Raw genomic sequence first — 20208 nt, forward strand, 5'->3', positions numbered from 1 at the left:
CACATGAAACCGCTTCACATTTTTTATTTTATTTCTTATATTTTTGTGAATGGAATCAATACAATCTTTACAATTAAAGCTCCTAATCCCTCAGTGGAGCGGCCAGGATCCAGAACCGTCAGGATCCAAAACCGCCAGAATGCAGAACCGCTTCATTTCCTCTTGGCGGCCAGCAGGTTTGGTGCCGACACCTTCACCTTCCCCGGCATGTTTCTGGACAGGTCAGCATCCTGAAACGAAACCGGACAGACTGAGGCCCGGAACCGGACAGACCGAGACCCGGACTAACAGAACTAAATATTTGTTAAATACATTGAAAAAATGAGAGGTTTTTCCTGCTTTTCACCTTGACGCTGCGGAACAGGTCCTTCTCCCGGGCCGAAGCGTCTTTAGCCTTTATGAAGCTGAGCACCGCCGTCCGGGCCGCTTGAAAACAGAAAACGTCACGTCAGCACTGAGCCTCCACCTGCAGGAATCATCCGGGATCTTTTCTACCTTTTCCTTTCTTCTGAGAGCCGGGAGTCAGCTTCACTTTGTGTCTGCGGAACAGAAGCACCGTCACACCGAGGCTCGGTCTCTGAGGACGGACAGTTTGGACACCTACTTGTAGCTGGACAGGGCGGTGTAGGGCGCGCAGACGGGGACGGCGAACAGCAGGACGTCGTCGGGGTGCGGCTGGCCGCTCAGAGACGTCAGCAGGTTTTCTGCTTCCTGTCGCCAGGAAACAGGAAGTCGAGAGGATGAAGCTCCGACTCACCTGACTCACTCCGTTTACTCACCTGAAGCAGGAAGCTCACCTCCGCTCCAGCGTTGTCCTGGTCCGCCTCTTCTTCCTGCAGGAAATGACATCACTGCTGAGTCAGGAAGTTACTAAAGCCACATTCTGTCAGAGCTGGGCGATGGATTGATCATCGATTAGTCCAATGTTTGGTCTTCAAAGATTTAATTTTAGGACAATGTTGTGCGTTTCCATAGTTTAGAGAGGCGGCCATCTTGTTTTGAGAAGCGTTTTACAGTTTGAGTTTATTTGGACTTTGAATTCAGATCAACAAAATATTAGAGCATTTTGTGTTGAAATGACCTTTAGCTCAGGTTGGTTTTTAATTATGAGATTAAAGTCACAATATTAAAAACAAATTAAATCACAATATTATGATTTTATTTGATCAATATTTGTTTACCAGATCAGTTTTCCAATTTCAACCCATCAAGTTATTATAAGCAGCAGAACTTCAAATCGATGCAGCTCAGCGGTTATGTTAGAACGTTTTTCACATTAGAAAATATTTTTCTCGTAAATTTAAGGCGTTTTGTTAAAACTGCATCTTTATTCTAATATTGTGACTTTTTCTGGTAATTAAACAGAAATGATCTGAATTATCCCTCATCCTGTTGTCCAGATCCCAGAAGTTAGAAACATTTTCTGCTATTTGTGTTTTCTACCTTCTCCTCCTGCTGCTCTCCGGCCGGCTTCTCCTCTTCCTCCCCTTCCTCTCCTCCTCCTCCTCCTCCTTCCTGCTGCGGTTTCTTCTCGTCGGCGGCCATGTTTCGAGGTTTCTGCTGCGGTTTCTGCTGCGGTTTCCTGCCCGGCTCCTCCTTCCCCTTCCCCTTCCTTCCTTTCTTCCCTCTGTCCTTCTCCTCCTTGGCTGCTCCTGCAGACTGCAGGCAGAATCGGGTCGGCCGTCAGAATCCGGGCCGCGTTGGAGCGGCGCCGGACGACGACCTTCCTCACCCCCAGCAGCTGCATCATCAGCTCTCGGTCCTCTTCGTCCTGGTCCTTGTACTTCTCCTTGATCTTCTTCAGCTTGTTCTGTCCCGGCAGCAGAAATATTTCATTTTCCACCCGAGCGGTTCTGGTTCTGGTTCTGTTGAGGCGTTTATCTCACCTTCTGGCCTCTCTTCAGCGGCTGCTGACCAGAACCTCCTCCACCTTTTGACCCCAGATCCACGGAGGAAACCTCCGACTTCTCCTCGCCGTCACAGTCTTCCTGTTTCTGCTTCTTCTTCTTCTCTTCTCTAAAAAAGGAGGCAAAATCCTCTGAGCGTCGTTAAATTAATCATCGTTAATAATGAATCGATTTGAGTTTTTCCACATCTTTTCTCATCACAAAAAAAATCAAAGTTTTATTGGGATTTTAGGCTGAAAATTACAAAGTGTCCAGTTTCTACTTCACTTGAAATCAGAAGAAACTAAGTTACAAGTAACTTTTCTGTGAAATACAGAAGTTTGTTTTAAGTAAATAATTCCTTACATTGTGAAAGAATGAGGATTTTTTTCCTTGTTATCAGTTTTAGGGCTTTATAGATTTAAAACGAGATCCTAATTTTTGCAGAAAAGTTGCTTATGAGTTAGTTTTGTCTTATTTCAAGTCTGAAACTGAAACCGGAGGAATTCTGGCCAGAACAGATTTAAGCTTTTTCATTTTATCTTGAATAGAAATGGAGCTCACCTCCTCTGCTTGGCGCTCATGTGTTTCTTCCCTTGTGAATCTGCCTCAACCTGAAGGAGCAAAACATCAGAAATGAAATCAAATAAGCTGAAGAAACACCTGGAGACAGGAAAAGGTGCAGATGTCTGCCTGAGGAGTTGTTTGGTTCTTGAAGCTGGGATTCTGAGCCATCCTAGAAACCAGGAAGAAAGATTTGTTGATTCCTCCACGTTCATGCAGGAACAAAGAAGAACTTCCTGTCTGGACGAGACGCTACCTGATTGGCTGTAGGTGGGAGAGGGAGATGGTGGTGTCTGGAAAGCTGAACTGGTCGCTCTTCGTCTCGTCTTCCACGCCGCTGTCTTCGTCGTTCTCGTCGTCCTCCATGGCGCCCGGCTGCGCTGCGGCGGCCATTTCTGCTTCTTCACGGTTCTCCGCCTCGTCTGCTGCTCTGCCCTGGTCTTCATTACTGCTGTCATCTCCTAGGAAACCAGGAGGAAACGAGTCCAGCAGCTTTTAAAATGTAATGATTTATGTCGCGTGTGAAACTTGGACCCTAACAGGTTTCAAAAAGTCATTTCCTCCTATTCTGCTTTTAGACATGAAATCGTCATTTAAAAACTAATTTTTGTATTTCCAGTTTATCTGTGTTTGATAATAAAACGAGTTTTGATCTGAAACATTCGTCCTGGTACCGATAAGCTCCTCCCCTTCCTCCAGCAGCTCAGCAGCTCTTGATGTCACTTCCTCCAGGTCTTCCTCCACGGTTTTCACCTTTCGCTCGCCGCGGTGCCGAAACACGCTCTGCTCATCCACCTGTCAGCCAATCAGAGAGCAGGTGGGAACCAGAAAGACCCCGGGTGACCTCAGGTGACCCTGGGTGACCTCAGGTGACCCCATGTGACCTCGGGTGACCCCATGTGACCTCAGGTGACCCCATGTGACCTCAGGTGACCCCATGTGACCTCGGGTGACCTCAGGTGACCTCAGGTGACCCGGCAGTGCTCACTTACCTTAAACAGGAAGCCAAAGCCCATGATCAAGTAGGACGGAGGAAGGAAGTTTTTCTTCCCTGAAGAGCAGAAATGGGAAAATAAATATTTGCAGGTAAATGTATTTGCTGCTCGTTGTAACAAACAGGAAGTGCTGGTATGATGGACAGGAAGTGATGAAGGCTCATACCTCTGATCATGAAGCTTCCAGTGGTCAGGTATTCCCCAGTGGGAGCCGTTTTAGACACCTGAAAACACACAGCCACGTTTTGTTTCCCCGCTCGTCTCTACGATGAAACTGAACTGGATTTCACTCAAAGAGCTTTTAGTTTGACAGATCCATCTTTATTTCTGTATGATGGTCACCATGGTGATTTAGCCTTTCAGCCACAGGCGAAAAACATATTTAATAATAAACTGTTTACTTGACAGGTGACAGTTAGCAACCTGCTAACAAGGTTTACAAACTGTGGAAAGTTGAGTGGAAGGAAAACCTTCAGTAACTGCAGCTGTTAAAGCATAAAGTTGTTATTTCCTGGGTGGGAATGGACTGACCTGATGGTGGTGGACCCACCAGGCGCTGGTGATAATCTTGGCGTCCCAGGCAGCGCTGTAGCAGACGGCCATGGTGGCGGCTTCGGTCAGAGTCCTGGGAGGAACGGCATCGCCTGAGGATGAGGAGGAGAGGCGATGAAGATGCTTCGGCTAAAAAACAAGAAGAAGAAAACTGAGCCGTGAGGAGACGGGCCGGCACAGAACCTGACGGGTTCTTGATGACGCAGCTGGTCGCTCCGTGCAGATCAGCGTGGACGTAGACGTCACCTGCAGGAGAAGAGGTGAGAGGTCAGAGCTACAGGTCAGAGGTCAGACAGATGTCCGGGCAGGCGGCCTCACCTGAGCGAAGGTAGCGCTTGACGATCATCTCGTTCTGCTGCTGGTCTCGCCCTGCGATCACCAGGTAGTTCTCAGAGCTGATGAACCACAGGAACTTTTCAAACCTGAGAAACGGAGGAAAGTTTATCGAATTTCTACAGAAAATTCATAATTTAACGTTTCACATCCCGAAACCTGCAGTTTTCTAACGACCAACAAAACATGGCGCAAAGCTGGAGGAGAAGGAAAGAAACATCTTTTATCCTTTTATTATGACTTTATTCAGATATTATGACTTTATCCTCATATTTTTACATTTCTATGCTGGTAATAAATGGTAATATTCGGGTTCATTTTCAGCCTCTCTTTATTGCTTATGAATAGAAAATAAATGCAAACGTCTCTTCTCTGTTTTTATTCATAAAAATGTGTCATTTTCCCTCTGCATCATGACTCTGCGCTGCGTGCCGTCTGTCCTCTGGAAGGTTAGGGGTTAGGGGTTAAGTTTAGGGTCGGCGACTCACCAGTAAACCTTTCGGGCTTTCTGGATGGTGGTGACTGTCTGCACTTCCTTCAGGGTCTGCTGCGTTTTCTTCTCTGCAGATTTCATGGCCTGACAGTTTAAAAGGACCGAAGGTCAGAATAAATAAGATTACAGATTGAATTATAGTTTTATTAGCAGCTTCCCCACCTTCCCTGCAGCTTCGATGGTTTTCTGCTCCTTTTTCTCAGCGCTGCGTTTGTGGTCGTAGTATCTGAAAGTAACAGTAAAACTTCATTGATTTGAAGGATTTGAATCAGAAATCTTGAATTTTCTGAGCCGTTTGCTGCAGATGAACCTCTTGGCGTTGGCGTACGCCGACAGGCCCAGATCCACGTCCACCAGCATCGGCTTGTTCCTCTGCAGCTTCCTGTTCTGCCCTTTATTCTTGTTTTTCTTTCCTTTCTCCTCCACTCTGATCTTCTCCTCCTCTTCCTCCTGCTCTTCATCAGAAACGTAGGGATTTCTGTGGAAAGGGTTAGGGTTAGGGTGAGAGCGTTCCTGTGAACCAGGGCTGGTCTGCAGAGCAGCAGCAGCGTACTTCAGCAGCATGGTGATGTGGTTGGTCTGCAGCCTCAGCTCCTTGATGGCGCAGGCCACCGGGTCGCCGGACGCCTGCGCTTCCTTCACGATGGCGCCGATTTCCGTCCAGTCCACCTGATTGGCCAGCGCGCTGCGCACCACCTGCAGCGCCCGCTCCACCACCGCCAGGTTCATCTCCACCAGCTCGCCCTTCACTCTGTCCACTTCCTGTTACACACATTCAGCTGAATCCAGACTAAAACAGGGGTGTCCAAAGTGAGGCCCAGGGGCCGTTTCAGGCCCTTGGCGTGAATCCATGTGGCCCTTATCCACAGTTCAAGAACAGAACAGATTCATTTTTAGATGCCTAAAACAAATTAAAGTGAAACTTCCACTAATCGAAACAAATTTTACATTTTAAATTTAGTCGGTTTTTAGAATAGTTGATTTTTCTTAGCTCTACAACTGTGGCTCCTGTTGTATAAAGTTTGTACACCCCTGGCCTGAGAGGAGCCCATCTACCTGCGCTTGGTGCAGCGCCTCCAGCCGCTGCTCATGGTCCTTCTTCACGTTCTCCAGCTTCTTCAGAGCCTGCTTCTCCTGCTGCAGGGCCTTCATGTCGATCTTCTGGCTCTCCATCTTGGAGAAAAACTCATCCACCGCCTGCAGACAAACCACTTCTGTCAGCGTTCTCTCTTCTCTGCAGGAAGTCATGGCTCAGCTGATACCGGCCTTGTCGAACGTCTCAAACTCCAGATGGGGGCTGTTGGTGTGCTGGGCGAAGAGGAACGGGTGGAACTCGTCGTACCTGAGAGAGGAAAACGTCACCGGAGCGAACTGAGGAAACCGACCAGGTGGGAGAAAACGTACGTCAGGAGCTCTTCACCGGGTTTCCCGGGAGCCAAGCTGGGTTTCTTCTCACTCTTCTGAATGATGTAACCCTAAATACAGCAGAAAAACTGCATGAATGGAAAATATGAAACTAAGAAGTTCAAGATCTTGGAAAACACAGAAACGTTTCACATTTAAGAGGCAACAACAATATTTATGGTATTTCTTTGGGTTTCATAAGACAGACCAGCACAAAGTAGGACATACATTTTATGTAACAAATCAAAATGTGAGCCACAATAAAATGCTTTAAATCAAAGGTCTTCAACATGGGGGTCGCAACCCATTACAGGGTCGCAGCAGTTCTGCAAGGCGGTCAGAAGATTTCTGATTAATTAGATATTTGTGTTTATTTTTTAAAAATTCTAAGTTATGTCTTTAAATATACACTAACTGGAAGCCGAACATGTATAAAACTGATAAAAGGAGAAACTAAACGCTCTTTGAGTGAAATTTCAGTCAGAAATGAACAAAAGCAAAAATCTGTTGATTAAGCTAAAAATAGACAGACTCACTTTTCCGCTGAATTTCTCGGTTTTGTCCATGTACGTCTCAGCCAGCTGCAGAGCCGCCAGGATTTTAGCAGCGACTGAGAAACAAATGAAATAAAACGCAGCTTGTCGACTGATTTGAAGGAAGGAAAATTTGATGGAAGGAAAAAAGCAGACGGAAAGTTCTTACTGGCCCAGCATACCTTCAGCAATGTCGGCCTGACTGTCGACTTTTAAGGATCCTGACAGGCCGGCTTCCATCAAGCTGTGTTCAATCAGAGTGGCTCCGTAGGCTGGAGACAATGTGAAAAATACATTTTGTTTACATAATTAACAGATTTACAGCTAAATAAAACCCTTTATCCTTCAGGATGGGAGAATAAAGTCATGAATTTAGATTAGCATTAAAGCTCAGCCTCAGTCAGAAGAATCTGTGAACATTAATAAAAACAATATGTTTCTCTATTTTAACATTTAGCAAATCAAAATCATTATAACTGACCTAAAACTGGAAGTTTAGTCTAAAGCTGCAGATGACAATTATTTTAGTCATTGATTATGTTTTTGATTAATTGGATTTTAAAATTGCCACATTCAGCAGATTTCAAGCCTTTTCTTGAACAATATCAGGAATAGATGCAAAATGTTTGTACTAACCTTTAATGTCTGATGTGAACTGAGATTTTTACATCATTACCTTCATGGTACTTGGAAAAAAGTCTCAAAACAGCATTATGGTTTATGGGACAAGTTATCATCCAGGAAAATGAGCTGCCATTTTTAACCATTTATCAGTAGAGCCTGATAAATCATTGGAAAATGAGAACTGTTTGTGTTTTTAATCCATAGTATGTAAATATCTGGATCCAACTGAAAGTTTCCATAAATAGTTATTGGATGAAGCTTAAGACGCGATGATTTGGACGGATACTCACGCAGATGAGGGTTCAGGACTTTCTTCACCTGATCTCCATGCTGAGCTTTGCTCAGGATTTCTGACAGCCTGTAGAAGATTCAGACGCGTTTCCATTGGATACGGCTCAGTGCATTGTGGGATGTTTGTGATTGGCGCTACCTGTCCAGAGTGATGAGCGGTTCTGGCGGCCGGGCGCTCTCCACCGGGTACCGCTCCCTCACCGCTATCTTAACGTCTTCGGCCTCGGCGTTGCGAAACCTCAGCAGGTTCAGGATGGTGAACTCGTGATCCGCCAGGACGATGTTCCCCTGATGGACAAACAGCCGGTCAGCGTGTTTGGTACCAGCACCACGTGTCGTGGTTCTGAGACCCTTCTGACCCTGTCGTAGAGTTCGACGATCAGGTGGTAGGCGGCTTCGTCGGAACCGAACTGGATGTCGACGATCCTGTCGATTCCCAGCTGCCTGACCTGAGTCAGCCGCCGGCCTTTCAGATGCTTCCGACACTGCAGAGCAGAAACAGCTGCTTCAGGCTCCACATTCAACTCAGCGAAGGAAAAAATGATCAATGTGGGAAATAATTATGGAAAATTAAAAACACAAACGCAGCAACATCTGATGTTACAAACTTCTGTCGGTTTCACTGAACTACATGAATTAATGATTAATAATGGAAAGGAAATAACTTAAATCCTAAAAATAGAAACAAAATTGGATTTTTGAAAAACTAGATACCTTTCCTACAGATATTTATCTAAAATTATAAATCTTAAAAAAAAAAAAGTGCAACATTTGTAGCTCTAAACTAAAGATATTTGGCTGGTTAATTTAATTCTTTAACTTTTGTGCAGTTTTTACTCAAAATACTTTGTTAAATATGGTTGAATTACAAACTTATAAACCATAAGTCATGTTTGAAATGTATAAATATGCTTTACTTTATGTTAATAAAAAACACTGAGGTTTGTGGTTGTACCATGAAAAACTTTAAGGGGTATTAATGACCATAAATGGGTTGTTGAGGTTCGTACTTTCATAGCGAAGCCTGAAGGCATCATGTTCTTGGGCCATTCGAAGTCCGTAGAGTGAAAGCGGGTCCCGGATTCGATCAGCAGAACGGCTTTGCTGTCGGGCCTGAAACAGCAGCACAGCATGGGGTCGACCTGCTCAACATGGAGGCTGAATGCCGGACATTAAACACAACTGCACCCTGTTACTGAGCATTATTATTATCATCACTGTAACTCAAATGGCTGGCTGTGGCAGAACATAGTGATAAAACTTTTAAAATATTAATAAAAAGTGCAATCAATGAGTACTACTTGAAATTAAATATTTGATATCTTTTCACTGTTTTCATTTCAGACAAAAAAAAATGCTTTTGCTTTGATCTGACTGATAAAATAACATTTAGACACAACTTGTATTGTAAAAGTTCTATTAATGTGGCCACATAAAAACTTAAGGCGGGCAGAATTTGGCCCCCAGGCCTTAACTTTGATACATGTGGCCTACATAATGTACTACAAAGAACTTTTTGAGCTTATTTAAAATCAATTAAAGAATTGAGATGTATGCTTTGATTAGTCAATTCTCTTGAGACAAGTATGATTATTCTTGCTCAAATATCTACCCTTATAAATAGCATAAGAAACAAAATGTTGCTTCTTAATTGTATTAATGTCGTCACGAATTAAAATATCAATTCCAGCAGAGAAGACGTGTCTGTAATATTAGAGCAAAGCGTCATCAAACTTGAGTTTCAAGCTGTTCTTACTTCTGCAGACGGATCAAATATGTCTTATTGTCGATGTCATAAACGTTATTCACTCTCATGCCGATGTAGCTGGAAAGGAAAGACGATAAATGAATGAATGAGTGATCAACATGTGTAAACAAGTCAACATTAGCCTTGCTAGCTGAAGGCTATGCTAGCATTAGCTCCGACTAACAACCGTCACCTACTTGGCATTGATCTCGGCGATAACTGCCCGGATGTCCACGGTGGTAAACCTGGTTTTCATGGCGAGTTAGATCCACGTTCAAGTTCTGTTTGTAAAGTAATGACTGAGAACGTTACATATTCGAAGCAGCAACAAGAAAACCGTGCAGGGAAGTTCTGCACATGCGCAAACACACAGCAGCGAGCGCCCGCACAGTGCGTCAACATCGACGCCATATTGTGAGGGGAAGAGTATAACAGAGAAGGTGTTATGCTGGTTCTATAATAATAATAATAATAATAATAATAATAATAAAGATGAAAGGGTGGCTGAAGCTACAGGTGTCTAACTCAAGGCTATAACTAGTTATGTGACTGAAGGCTCTTAAGCATCAAATTAATTAAACTTTATGATAACAGTTGGGTGCTTAAATATTATTTTATCAGTTAAATTAAATCTGTTTTTATTTAGATAGGACCAAATTACATCAATGTGAAAAGATAAAAGCTTTTTACATTATAAAAAATACCAATCGATCACAGAGAAACTGTAATGTTTTAACAATTTGTTAGCAAATCATTTTATTAATACCACGACCTTGAGGACATTCATGATCTTGATGCAACTTGAAATGATGATGAGTTTGACACCCTGTCCAAGATAATCTAAACATGGTTTATGATGCAGTGTGCTAAATTAAGGTCAGTTTAACTGCATTCATATTGATTTACAAAATGTTTCATTTAATCTCAGTTATTACAATATTCATCGTAAAATCGACATTTATACTAAATATGAATCAAAATATGTGTTCATTTTATTGTGAAAACCCAACTCTGGAGTTGCCAGATTGCCACTCACAATATGGCAAACGCGCTTACGGCTTCCAACCCTTAGAGACTTTTACGGAAGCCCATTGTGTGCAAAAATAAACGGTCCACGCCTTTTACTCGCATCAGTCAGCATCGGTGGATAGAAAGCTTTGTACCTGACATGAAGCGGCGTCTGGGAGCGACACGCTGCTGTGGTTCATCCAGCCGCTTCCTCCCTGTCAATCCGCGGCTCATGTTCTGCTCTTCACCTGCCTGTGTGCACCAATGATGCACTACTCCAACTGGCTCATTGACGTGAAGAACAGGGCAAGCCTGAGAAATGCGTGCAGGACAACCCCTGACCCGGACTGGGTTCACTGTGCGCGGAACCACGGCGTGGAACCGCAGCACAACCTGCAGCCCGGCGAGGAAACGTCAGAGCTGGTCACGAGCCACATCTGGAGAAAAGGTGAGGCTGCGAATAAAGGTTCGGTTCGGTCTGGTATGCGGGCCTGCAGTGATTAACGAAGCTCGTCCCGCAGTCGGGCGGTTCTTGTGCCTTTAGAGTGTGGTATTTGCCCCGCTGCGGCGGGAGACCTCCTGCCGGAGTTCGCGTCTCCTGCTCGGGTCAGCGCGGACGGCGAAGGCGTGCTCCGTTACCAAGGCAACGGTCAGCTAACAGGGCGCAGCGGCGGCTAAGCTAGCTCCAATCAGACCATTTCCGCGTCTTTCTTAAAGCTTTTATGACATGATCTGTCTGGATACGCTGGCTATTGACACCCGACTAACATGCGTACGGACAGAATCAAAGGAATGCACTGTAAGTACAAAAAAAAAAAAAAAAAAAAGGCTGACCGGTTTATTGTTCATAATTTAACTGCTTCAAGTTTCTCGGTTTTACTTCAAATGATGCACGTTTCTGTGTTGGAAGCAAATAAAGAGAAATAAATGGATAAAGCGACAAAAACTAGTTTTTATTTTGTTTTTATTCAAAATTGAATATGTATTTTGGCGAGTGGTCGCCCTCCTTTAGGTGCTTTAAAAATAATAATCACAAAATGAATCAAACTCAGTAAGAATAATTTAGATTTTGTTATAAATCTGCCTCAAAATGACCAAACGAGAAATTCATTCAGGACTAATCTGGCATAAGTTCAGAGATTTAAAGAATCATTTGATGTAAATGGGCAAATTTATTGTTTTACCTGGTAAAGATGTGTAAAAATCCTTCAAATAAAGTGAACGAATGACTCTTCAGTACCAAATTGTGACAAATCAAATAGCAAATCTTTTGCCACCTATACTGTCAAATACTTTGGAGAAGCAACAACAAATTAACCAGAGGCACAGTATCTTTCCCATTAAAATCTAAAAAACTACAAGAATCAAAAACCTAAACCATTTTTAATTCATTTGATGAACAGGACAAATTGAGGTTTTTCAGGATTTGACCTGCTGATCAGAACTGATCAGCTGAAAACCTGTCAATCGATTCAGGGATAACACATTGATTATGTCTGCTTCCTAAATCCTTTCAACTCACTTCCTGCTAAGGGACGTTGTTTCTTTCCACTGTTGCCACATGCTTTCTCGGGATGAGGGGGTTTTACCAAATAAAATGATCAACTGAACTTGTGTTGTTTCATAATAATGACAGAAGGTGACTGTATGTATTTAAACCTGTCTGTATGACGTGTTTGTACTGTTATGGATTAACATGATTATTTATTATTACCGTCACTGCAGGTTATAAAATAATCAAGAAAATTGGAGAAGGCACCTTTTCTGAGGTGCTGAAAACTCAGAACCTTAAAGATGGGAAGTTTTATGCGTGTAAAACCATGAAGCAGACAATTAACAGGTAAGTCTTCTTCACTTTAAATTTTGAATAATGTGGATTTTATTATTTTAACTTTGCACTTGTACATTAATTGAATGTTTTATATAATTTAATATAGTGCAGAATATTACTGTGAATATATTGTAAGTGTGGACATAAGCATAAATGTTTGCTAATTAGGTCGCATGTTTTTCATCTTTCTCATTAGCCTCCTGAATTTCGGGACGGCAGCCATCTTGAAAAATGGCTGCCGTTTCCAAGCCTTTAATCCAATTATTGCCATAAAATGTCGTGCATTTTCATGACGTTGATTAACTTTATGTCACATCTTATGTTTTCAACTGTGGTGAACTTATTCATAAAACTTTAATTCAGTCCAATTTTAAAAACTACATTTATTCCCAGTCATGCAATTGAAAGAGCAGAAATAAACATAACATAAAATAAGCAAATGGTGATATTAAAGTGTAATGAAAGTAACATGTAGCAAAGATGATAGTTTATGACAAACTTTGTGGCAGTCAGTTTAATGGTCACCGTTATCTTCCGCTCATTTTTTAAAATATGTTTAGCAATGGCTTCTGCAGCAGGTTAGTGTTAGCTTCCACTAATTTTTAATAATAATAATTGATCTATTTGGAATTGGCGTTTGCTAATTTTTAAATGTGTTTAGCAATACCTGTCACTTATTTTGTATGCATCTTTCTAGCAGTTAGCAGTTTAGCATTAGCGCAGCCAAGATTCTTGTTCAGTAAGCTAGTGGTTAGTGAAGCTAACTCCTTCAGGTTAATGAAGCTAACCCCTTTTGGTTAGTGAAGCTAAACTCTTTTGGTTAGTGAAGCTAAACCCTTTTGGTTAGTGAAGCTAAACTCTTTTGGTTAGTGAAGCTAAACCCTTTTGGTTAGTGAAGCTAAACCCTTTTGGTTAGTGAAGCTAACTCCTTCTGCTTTGCTGTGTAAACACATATTTTCCATTACAACAATGGTGGCCATTTACTTATATGGGATTTGGTTAAAATATGGAGGCTGTGTTTTTACACCAAACAAATTCATCTAATTGGTCATTTTAGTGAAAAAGAAAGATTTTTAAAATATGTATTGTTTTGATGGCAACAATTATGATTTGACACCAAAAATATTACGCTATGATAAATATCGTCAAATTTAGTGCAAGAATACATTTTCCTAGACGACCATCTTGGAAAATGGACGCCATCTTGAATTTTTTAATGTTTTTTTTTTTAAAACAAGCAAGCAAAATATTTGTGCTAATATATGTTTTTGGATCCTCATATAAAATGATATGTTAAATATAATCGAAATATTCAGTTATCTGCTCCACTAATATGAGCTTCGTTTGATTTGAAGTCTGGAAAAGGCCAACAATCTCCGGGAAGTCCAGGCAATGAAGCGGCTCAGTCCTCACGCCAACATCATCCAGCTGCATGAGCTCATATAGTGAGTCGACAATCTCACAGCCACACATTCACCTGCCATGTGGCTCCTGGTAATTTAACCCAATGTTTCAGTGACAAAGGAACAGGAACCGTCTCTCTGATATGCGAACTGATGGAGATGAACATCTATGAGCTCATTCAAGGTAAGGCGGCTCAGGAAGACGTTTCTGTCCTCCGATGAGGATGTTTGTGTTCAGAGGAGGTTTGTGGCTCTGCAGGAAGGAGGACGCCTCTGCCTGACCAGACAGTGAAGAGCTACATGTACCAGCTGTGCAGGTCCCTGGACCACATGCACAGGTGAGCCACAAAACACACATCTGATTAGATCAAACATAATCTCAATTTACACCAGAGATTTTGTTTTTATTTTGTAACAGGTGTGGGATCTTTCATCGAGACGTAAAACCTGAAAATATTCTCATCAAGGTAAAATCACTGCAGAGTTTACAGTTCAGACACCAACAGCTGATAGAGAAAAACTATTTAAAACTATTTAACTGTCATGAAACGCAAACAAAACTGCTGCAACATCCAACCAACCATCCAACCAACCATCCATCCATCCATCCATCTATCCATCCAACCGTCCAACCATCCATCCATCCATCCATCCAACCATCCATCCATCCATCCATCCAACCGTCCATCCAACCATCCAACCATCCATCCAACCATCCATCCATCCATCCATCCATCCATCCATCCAACCGTCCATCCAACCATCCAACCAACCAACCATCCATCCATCCATCATCCATCCATCCAACCATCCATCCATCTATCCAACCATCCATCCAACCATCCATCCATCCATCCAACCGTTCATCCATCCAACCATCCATCCATCCATCCATCCATCCATCCATCCATCCAACCGTCCATCCAACCATCCATCCATCCATCCATCCATCATCCATCATCCATCCATCCATCCATCCATCCATCCATCCCATCCATCCATCCATCCATCCATCCATCCATCCAACCATCCATCCATCCATCCAACCGTCCATCCATCCATCCATCCATCCATCCATCCATCCATCCATCCATCCATCCATCCATCCATCCATCCATCCATCCATCCATCCATCCATCCATCATCCATCCATCCAACCATCCATCCATCCATCCATCCCATCCATCCAACCAACCCAAGAATGTTGGGGCCATTTAACTCATTAAATGGCCCCAACATTTCAACACAAGTGTGTCAAATATCATGAAACATGTTGTGACTGATTTCCTTCTGAGTTGCAGCAAAACGTTTTGAAGCTGGGCGACTTCGGCTCGTGTCGCAGTGTGTACTCCAAGCCGCCGCACACCGAGTACATCTCCACGCGTTGGTACCGGGCGCCGGAGTGCCTGCTGACCGACGGCTACTACACCCAGAAGATGGACGTGTGGAGCGCCGGCTGCGTCTTCTTTGAGATCCTGAGGTGAGGAGACGTGTCCGCCTGTCCCTCCCGGTGTGTCCCTCCCGGCAGGACGGGCGTGAACCAGTGTGTGTGTTCCAGCCTGAACCCTCTCTTCCCTGGATCTAACGAGTTGGACCAGGTGGCCAAGATCCACAACGTGTTGGGGACGCCGGACCAAACTCTGCTGCAGAAGTTCAAACAGTGAGTCCAAAGACTGTGCAAAAGTTTTCACAATGTTTTGATTTTTTACGCTTTTTTTCACATTCTAAACAATAAAACTGTGTCCAGTTTTACTGCAGATTCCCAGTAAACTTTGTAATGCATGAAACATTCCTTATTTCTGTGGCGGGGACTAAAACGCTAGAATGCTAATCCTACAGTGCTAGTCAGAGACATTAGTTCTGCTAATGCTAACATGCTAATTCCAGTCATGTTCACACACACCATGTGTCAGCAGCATGTTACATACTCTTTGTGTACTTGATGTGTTTGTTGTATTCTTGCCACATGCTCAATAAAGTTTCTCTAAAAACAAAAAGGAAACATAAGAAGAAGAAATGAAACTGAAAAAGATCATCTAACTTGAAGAATTATAATACAGAAGTTGAACTTTATTCAGCTGACAGTTTTGAACACAGCAAAGGAAATTTTATTCTGTGCACAAGTATAAATAGAAAAGTGATGCAATAATGTTGCAGTTCTTTTGCATACATACTGTTCAGTGTTATTAACAGAAACTTGAATTTATTTCTATCTGTAATATATTATTTTTATTTGTTACCAGTTGGATTTATGTTGATATGCATTTAAATTCATAAATTTGCCTAAAACATCTATAGAGAAATGTCTAATGAATCAGAAATGTTGCGACGTTGTGATGTGCAGCCCTGTTCCTGGCGCTCTGCTTCGTCTCCATGATGCTCAGAATTCTCTGGTTTTGGTTACGATCAGTCAAAACGTGAAAAAGGCAGCGTGTATAGACTTAGAGTCAGTAGATCTAACTCATTTTTTCCTGCTGTCAGGTCGAGAGCGATGCAATTCAACTTCCCTCCGAAGAAAGGAACGGGCATCTCGCGGCTGCTGCCCAGCTGCCCGGCGCCGGCCATCTCTCTGCTGTATCAGATGTTGGCCTACGACCCGGACGAGCGCATCTCTGCAGACACCGCCCTGAAGCACACCTACTTCAGGGAAATCAGGTGCAAATCTAACCCTTACTTTACATATCTATTCATCTATTGATTATTTTGACTAGTAAATTGCTAAATTTCTTTGCTAAAATTACTAAAAAGAAATTGGCACATTCTGCAGAGGCCCAGCCTGTTACTTAGCAACCCAAGCAGAGCTTCATCACATTTGGTCACCTGATTTACCACTCTGTGCTGTACAATGGCTGCTGGAAGAGTTTGGTGTTTTGTTGTTGACTTACCATCCAGAAAACATTTGCTGCATTGTTGCTGGTTGTGCAGGAGGCTTTGCTAATGCTTTTCAAAGATGGGTGGCTGTATATTTGAGCATCTGTTCCAGCCATTTTCAGGTGTGTAAACGTTGAGTAGGGGGGTGTGACCATCAGCAGCTTATTTGGATTTAAAGTGACAAGACGCCCAAAAACAGCTAAAAATAGGCAGAACTGAGCAGATGAAATCTCAATATCTACAAACAGTTTGTGCTGTTTGGTAGCTCATAGACCTAACCTGTTCTTCTCTTTAAGAAGAAAACTGTTGGTTTTGTGTCTCAGGATGGGAGAGAAGAAATCAGACACGCTTCAGAGGAGTTCTGAGAACATAGACGGGAAAGGAAACACCGTGAAGTCGGCGCACACCTGGCGACCGACCAAACTGGGCAAACAGCTGAGAGGAAGACACCCCAGACAGACGCCGCTAGTAAACGTAAGCCTTTAACAATCCGGCAGGTCAGCCTGAGAAACGCATGAATCAGTGAAAAGTTACGTCTGTTCTCAGCACAACCCGAAGCGAGCGGCTGACCCCCACAGCCGGAGGAACGCCACCCACCTGACGCAGCTGCCCAGAATCAACATGGCCGCTCATCAGTTTCCGTTCCCTTTCTCTGCTATTCCCGCTTTTACCCTCAACCATAAGCCGACACTGCCGCCCATCTCGCCAAAGAAGTGCCAGACACAGGTGCTCCAGGCTCCAGCCACACAGACACGATGTTAGGTGAATCCGTAAAGGTTCTGGATGAGCGTCTGCACGGATTGAGACCAGAAACAATCACTTTTAAAACCAAATACATTTCAGAACGCTGGTCTCATGTTTCCATGTGGCCATGAGAGCCTGTCTTTTTAAAGCGATAACTCCACAAATTAATATTTCTTTATTTATTTCATCTCATGTTTGTGTTGCCAAGTCAATTGCATGATGGTTACTTGGGCCATTGTAAGGAGAAAAAAGAAACTAAACCTTCTGAGTTTGAAAAGTCAAACATTTGGTCAAAGGAAACTCAAACATTTTTAAATCTCAGAAATTTTCTAGAATAAACTTGAGAATTTCTGAGTTTTAAAAGTTGAAAATGTTTTGAAAGTCAAAAAAATCCTTGTTTTTTCTAGAACATTTCTCAGATAAAGATCAAAATTTTGGCAGAAAATGATACTTTTTTCTCTCTACAATGGCGATAACACAGCGTTGCACGTTGGTCAGGAAGTTGCATCAGGATTTCTGTTTTCCACCACATAGTGACATTTTCTTCACCAATTTCAACAGAACTCCAGGCACTTAAAAACGGTTAATCGTACAGAAAGCTGCCCAATCTGGCAACGCTGCCCAATCTGGCAACGCTGCCCAATCTGGCAACGCTGCCATTGTGCGTTTTTTGGTGTTGTCCTCTGGCAGAGTTACAGCGCCACCGATTGACCCGGCATACTCACTGCACCACTTTCATTGCCGCTGCATTATGTGGTTATCATGTTTTCATCGTCTCTGTGTGTTCAGGCCCCAGTTGAGTCTTTTCATATCAGGAAAGCTGCTGCAGCTGCAAGCAGGAAAACATCCTGTCGCCTTCTTCTCTCCACAGCCCGAGGATGAGATGCCTTCCATCACCGTGACGACCTTCTGCATGCCACCTGTGGAGCGCAAAGAAGGAGGGACCTGAGAGCCAAAGTCCATCCAACTTTCAGATTGAAATCCGCCTGCTTGAACCGGACCGACCTGCAAAACGGAACCAAAACCCAGAGGAGCCTGCTGCACAACAAGCTGCCGTTTTCTCAGTTACTGCTGGGACAGACGGCCAAATAAATTATTCAGTTATTACAGTACTGTGGAAAATATTTCCCTCCCCTGTGGATTTCTTTTGTTTTTGCTTCTTTGTTATAACAAGAAACCAGAGTCGAGTTTAATGGTCATTTCATCCATGAAAGGACAAACATTCCTGGTTCTGTGTGAAAAAGTGATCAACCTCTTAAAACTAGCAGCTACTAAAAGTTAGTATTTTACATGACAATCTTTGCTCATTGTTTTAAATTTGACACATCAGAGTGCAGACTTTGACTAGGCCACTCCAGTAGAATCATGGAATGTGGTTGATCTCAGCTGATTCACGGTTTGTTACTTTCACATTAAGCCCAGTTGGTTTGGAGACTTTCCCCCTTTGATGGATAAAATAATCATTTTCAAACTTTCCTGTTGATCCTCGTCTGACTTTACACTTTTACAATCATAAAATACTGAATTTATACTTAATTGTTCTAACATTTAAATAAATCACATGCTAATAATGAATAAAGTAATTTAATGGTCAAGGAGTGAAAGCTAGAGAGACGCTGATTGGTCTGCTGTGGAGCTCAACCAATCAGAGCTCAGTATTAGATGACGTATGTAGACGCCAGGCTTCGTTCACAAAGCAGCAGATTGCGAATCAAATCCTCTTGTGACGAAAAACCGGTGAACGGTTAGAGAATCCATCACTTCCGTAAACAATGCGCTGTCGTGTGACGTCATTGTTCCTTTGCGCATGCGGGTCCGTTCACTCAGAAGTCTGCGCATTTAATTTGTAACTTGGAAAAAGAAATTGGGAATTTATCAGCATAAATTGTGTTATTAACTCATGAACTTTATGTTTTTTTATCATTTTAAACAGATCTGAGTTTGTAATTGTTGTGGTACGTTTGGCCCCTGCACACGTCACCATGTAACCCCCTGCATGTCTTATGAAACCTGGAATCCTTCATGTTTTCAGGTGACACATGTTTACATCTCAGTAATATTTATTTGATTTTTTTACCCAGTGAACATTCCTGTGGGAAGTCGTGTCAGGCGCCTGCAGGTTTTATTCATGGCTGGTTTGCAGCAAAAACTCCAAACTTTGGATAATAAATGTGATTCCTGTGTGGCCCGATGAGCAAAGCGGTGATACGGATCATTTTTGTACACAAATTGTTTTAGTAAAATTACTTGCAGCGCCTTCAGTATGTATTCACACCCTTAAGTTTTTCCTCATTTGTCATGTTACATCAAACTTCCAGGAATTTTCCTGGGTTTTTGATGGAAAAAGTGGGAAGAATACGAAAACATGGTAGTGGCAGCAGGATGCTGAGGGCATGTGCAGACAGGAAAACAAAGCAGTGGATGGGAAAATGGGCGGAGCTAAATCCAGGATAATCCTGGAGGAAAACTATTGGAGACAGATGTGCATGCCGCACTTTTCAGATTTTATGGATTATTTACACAACGATTAAATGACACAATATCAATTAGGGACTTCAGTTAATATTTTTATTTTGCTTTGGGGTCAATAAAGTATTTTGAATTGAACTTGTTAGTAAAAACATAAAACTCTTTCCTTTCCCAGTTTTTGGCAGCAGAAGGTGGAAAAGTTTGACGGGTTTGGAAACGTTTGCAATGCGAGGATTATTCTGACATTAAGGATTATTCTGACATTAAGGATTATTCTGACATTAAGGATTATTCTGACATTAATCTGCTGAGCCTCAAAAAGGCAAACAGTGAATCTGATGAGACATGAACCGAATAAAACTGATTTTATCAGCAATCAGAGTGAAAAGTTTCATTTTAATGTGAAAATAAAGACAATTCAAGTAAAACATGAAATAAAGCTGCTGCTGTTGTGTAAAAT

General features: G+C 42.6%; 2 protein-coding genes across 4 annotated transcripts; one reads left to right on the forward strand and one right to left on the reverse strand.

The window, feature by feature from the left end:
* Nucleotides 1-8: 8 nt before the first annotated feature.
* LOC129374667 (ribosome quality control complex subunit NEMF-like) lies at nucleotides 9-10676 on the reverse strand. Its single transcript, XM_055053195.1, has 33 exons — nucleotides 10586-10676; nucleotides 9620-9703; nucleotides 9432-9500; nucleotides 8686-8788; nucleotides 8035-8160; nucleotides 7815-7963; nucleotides 7675-7742; nucleotides 6943-7032; nucleotides 6764-6837; nucleotides 6228-6298; nucleotides 6090-6165; nucleotides 5880-6020; nucleotides 5377-5585; nucleotides 5134-5301; nucleotides 4986-5049; nucleotides 4819-4907; nucleotides 4316-4419; nucleotides 4181-4243; nucleotides 3977-4089; nucleotides 3612-3669; nucleotides 3443-3501; nucleotides 3125-3245; nucleotides 2707-2911; nucleotides 2580-2622; nucleotides 2451-2500; nucleotides 1887-2016; nucleotides 1733-1810; nucleotides 1444-1659; nucleotides 798-833; nucleotides 605-711; nucleotides 496-539; nucleotides 347-426; nucleotides 9-230 (listed from the first exon to the last, which is right to left on the reverse strand). Exons 2-33 carry the CDS (start codon nucleotides 9676-9678, stop codon nucleotides 153-155), a joined length of 3141 nt encoding a protein of 1046 aa, XP_054909170.1. The 5' UTR covers nucleotides 9679-9703; nucleotides 10586-10676; the 3' UTR covers nucleotides 9-152.
* On the forward strand, nucleotides 10591-19470 carry LOC129374669 (MAPK/MAK/MRK overlapping kinase-like). 3 transcript variants are annotated; one of them, XM_055053201.1, is made up of 13 exons: nucleotides 10814-10878; nucleotides 10952-11229; nucleotides 12156-12270; nucleotides 13617-13706; nucleotides 13778-13848; nucleotides 13924-14002; nucleotides 14083-14131; nucleotides 14966-15144; nucleotides 15223-15324; nucleotides 16146-16319; nucleotides 16859-17009; nucleotides 17082-17261; nucleotides 18151-19470. In XM_055053201.1, exons 2-13 carry the CDS (start codon nucleotides 11199-11201, stop codon nucleotides 18226-18228), a joined length of 1299 nt encoding a protein of 432 aa, XP_054909176.1. In that variant the 5' UTR covers nucleotides 10814-10878; nucleotides 10952-11198; the 3' UTR covers nucleotides 18229-19470. The 3 variants fall into 3 exon arrangements, with proteins under 3 accessions (XP_054909174.1, XP_054909175.1, XP_054909176.1); XM_055053199.1 differs by lacking the exon at nucleotides 10952-11229 and having other exon boundaries at nucleotides 10591-10878; XM_055053200.1 differs by having other exon boundaries at nucleotides 10800-11229.
* Nucleotides 19471-20208: the final 738 nt, after the last annotated feature.

This window comes from Poeciliopsis prolifica, unplaced genomic scaffold (assembly GCF_027474105.1).
Source record: "Poeciliopsis prolifica strain line A6 unplaced genomic scaffold, Auburn_PproV2 SCAFFOLD037, whole genome shotgun sequence".
Taxonomy (NCBI): Eukaryota; Metazoa; Chordata; class Actinopteri; order Cyprinodontiformes; family Poeciliidae; genus Poeciliopsis; species Poeciliopsis prolifica.

What these genes read in the sequence shown, in the direction of transcription:
- LOC129374667 (XM_055053195.1), bottom strand. Translation starts at nt 9,678, where the DNA reads ATGAAAACCAGGTTTACCACCGTGGACATCCGGGCAGTTATCGCCGAG. An exon ending in TGGAAGCTTCATGATCAGAG is followed by an intron (nt 3,502 to 3,611) that starts GTATGAGCCTTC and finishes TCTGCTCTTCAG; the next exon opens with GGAAGAAAAACTTCCTTCCT. An exon ending in AGAACCAAACAACTCCTCAG is followed by an intron (nt 2,501 to 2,579) that starts GCAGACATCTGC and finishes TTGCTCCTTCAG; the next exon opens with GTTGAGGCAGATTCACAAGG.
- LOC129374669 (XM_055053199.1), top strand. Translation starts at nt 10,695, where the DNA reads ATGATGCACTACTCCAACTGGCTCATTGACGTGAAGAACAGGGCAAGC. An exon ending in CTGAAAATATTCTCATCAAG is followed by an intron (nt 14,132 to 14,965) that starts GTAAAATCACTG and finishes TCTGAGTTGCAG; the next exon opens with CAAAACGTTTTGAAGCTGGG. An exon ending in GACAGACGCCGCTAGTAAAC is followed by an intron (nt 17,010 to 17,081) that starts GTAAGCCTTTAA and finishes GTCTGTTCTCAG; the next exon opens with CACAACCCGAAGCGAGCGGC.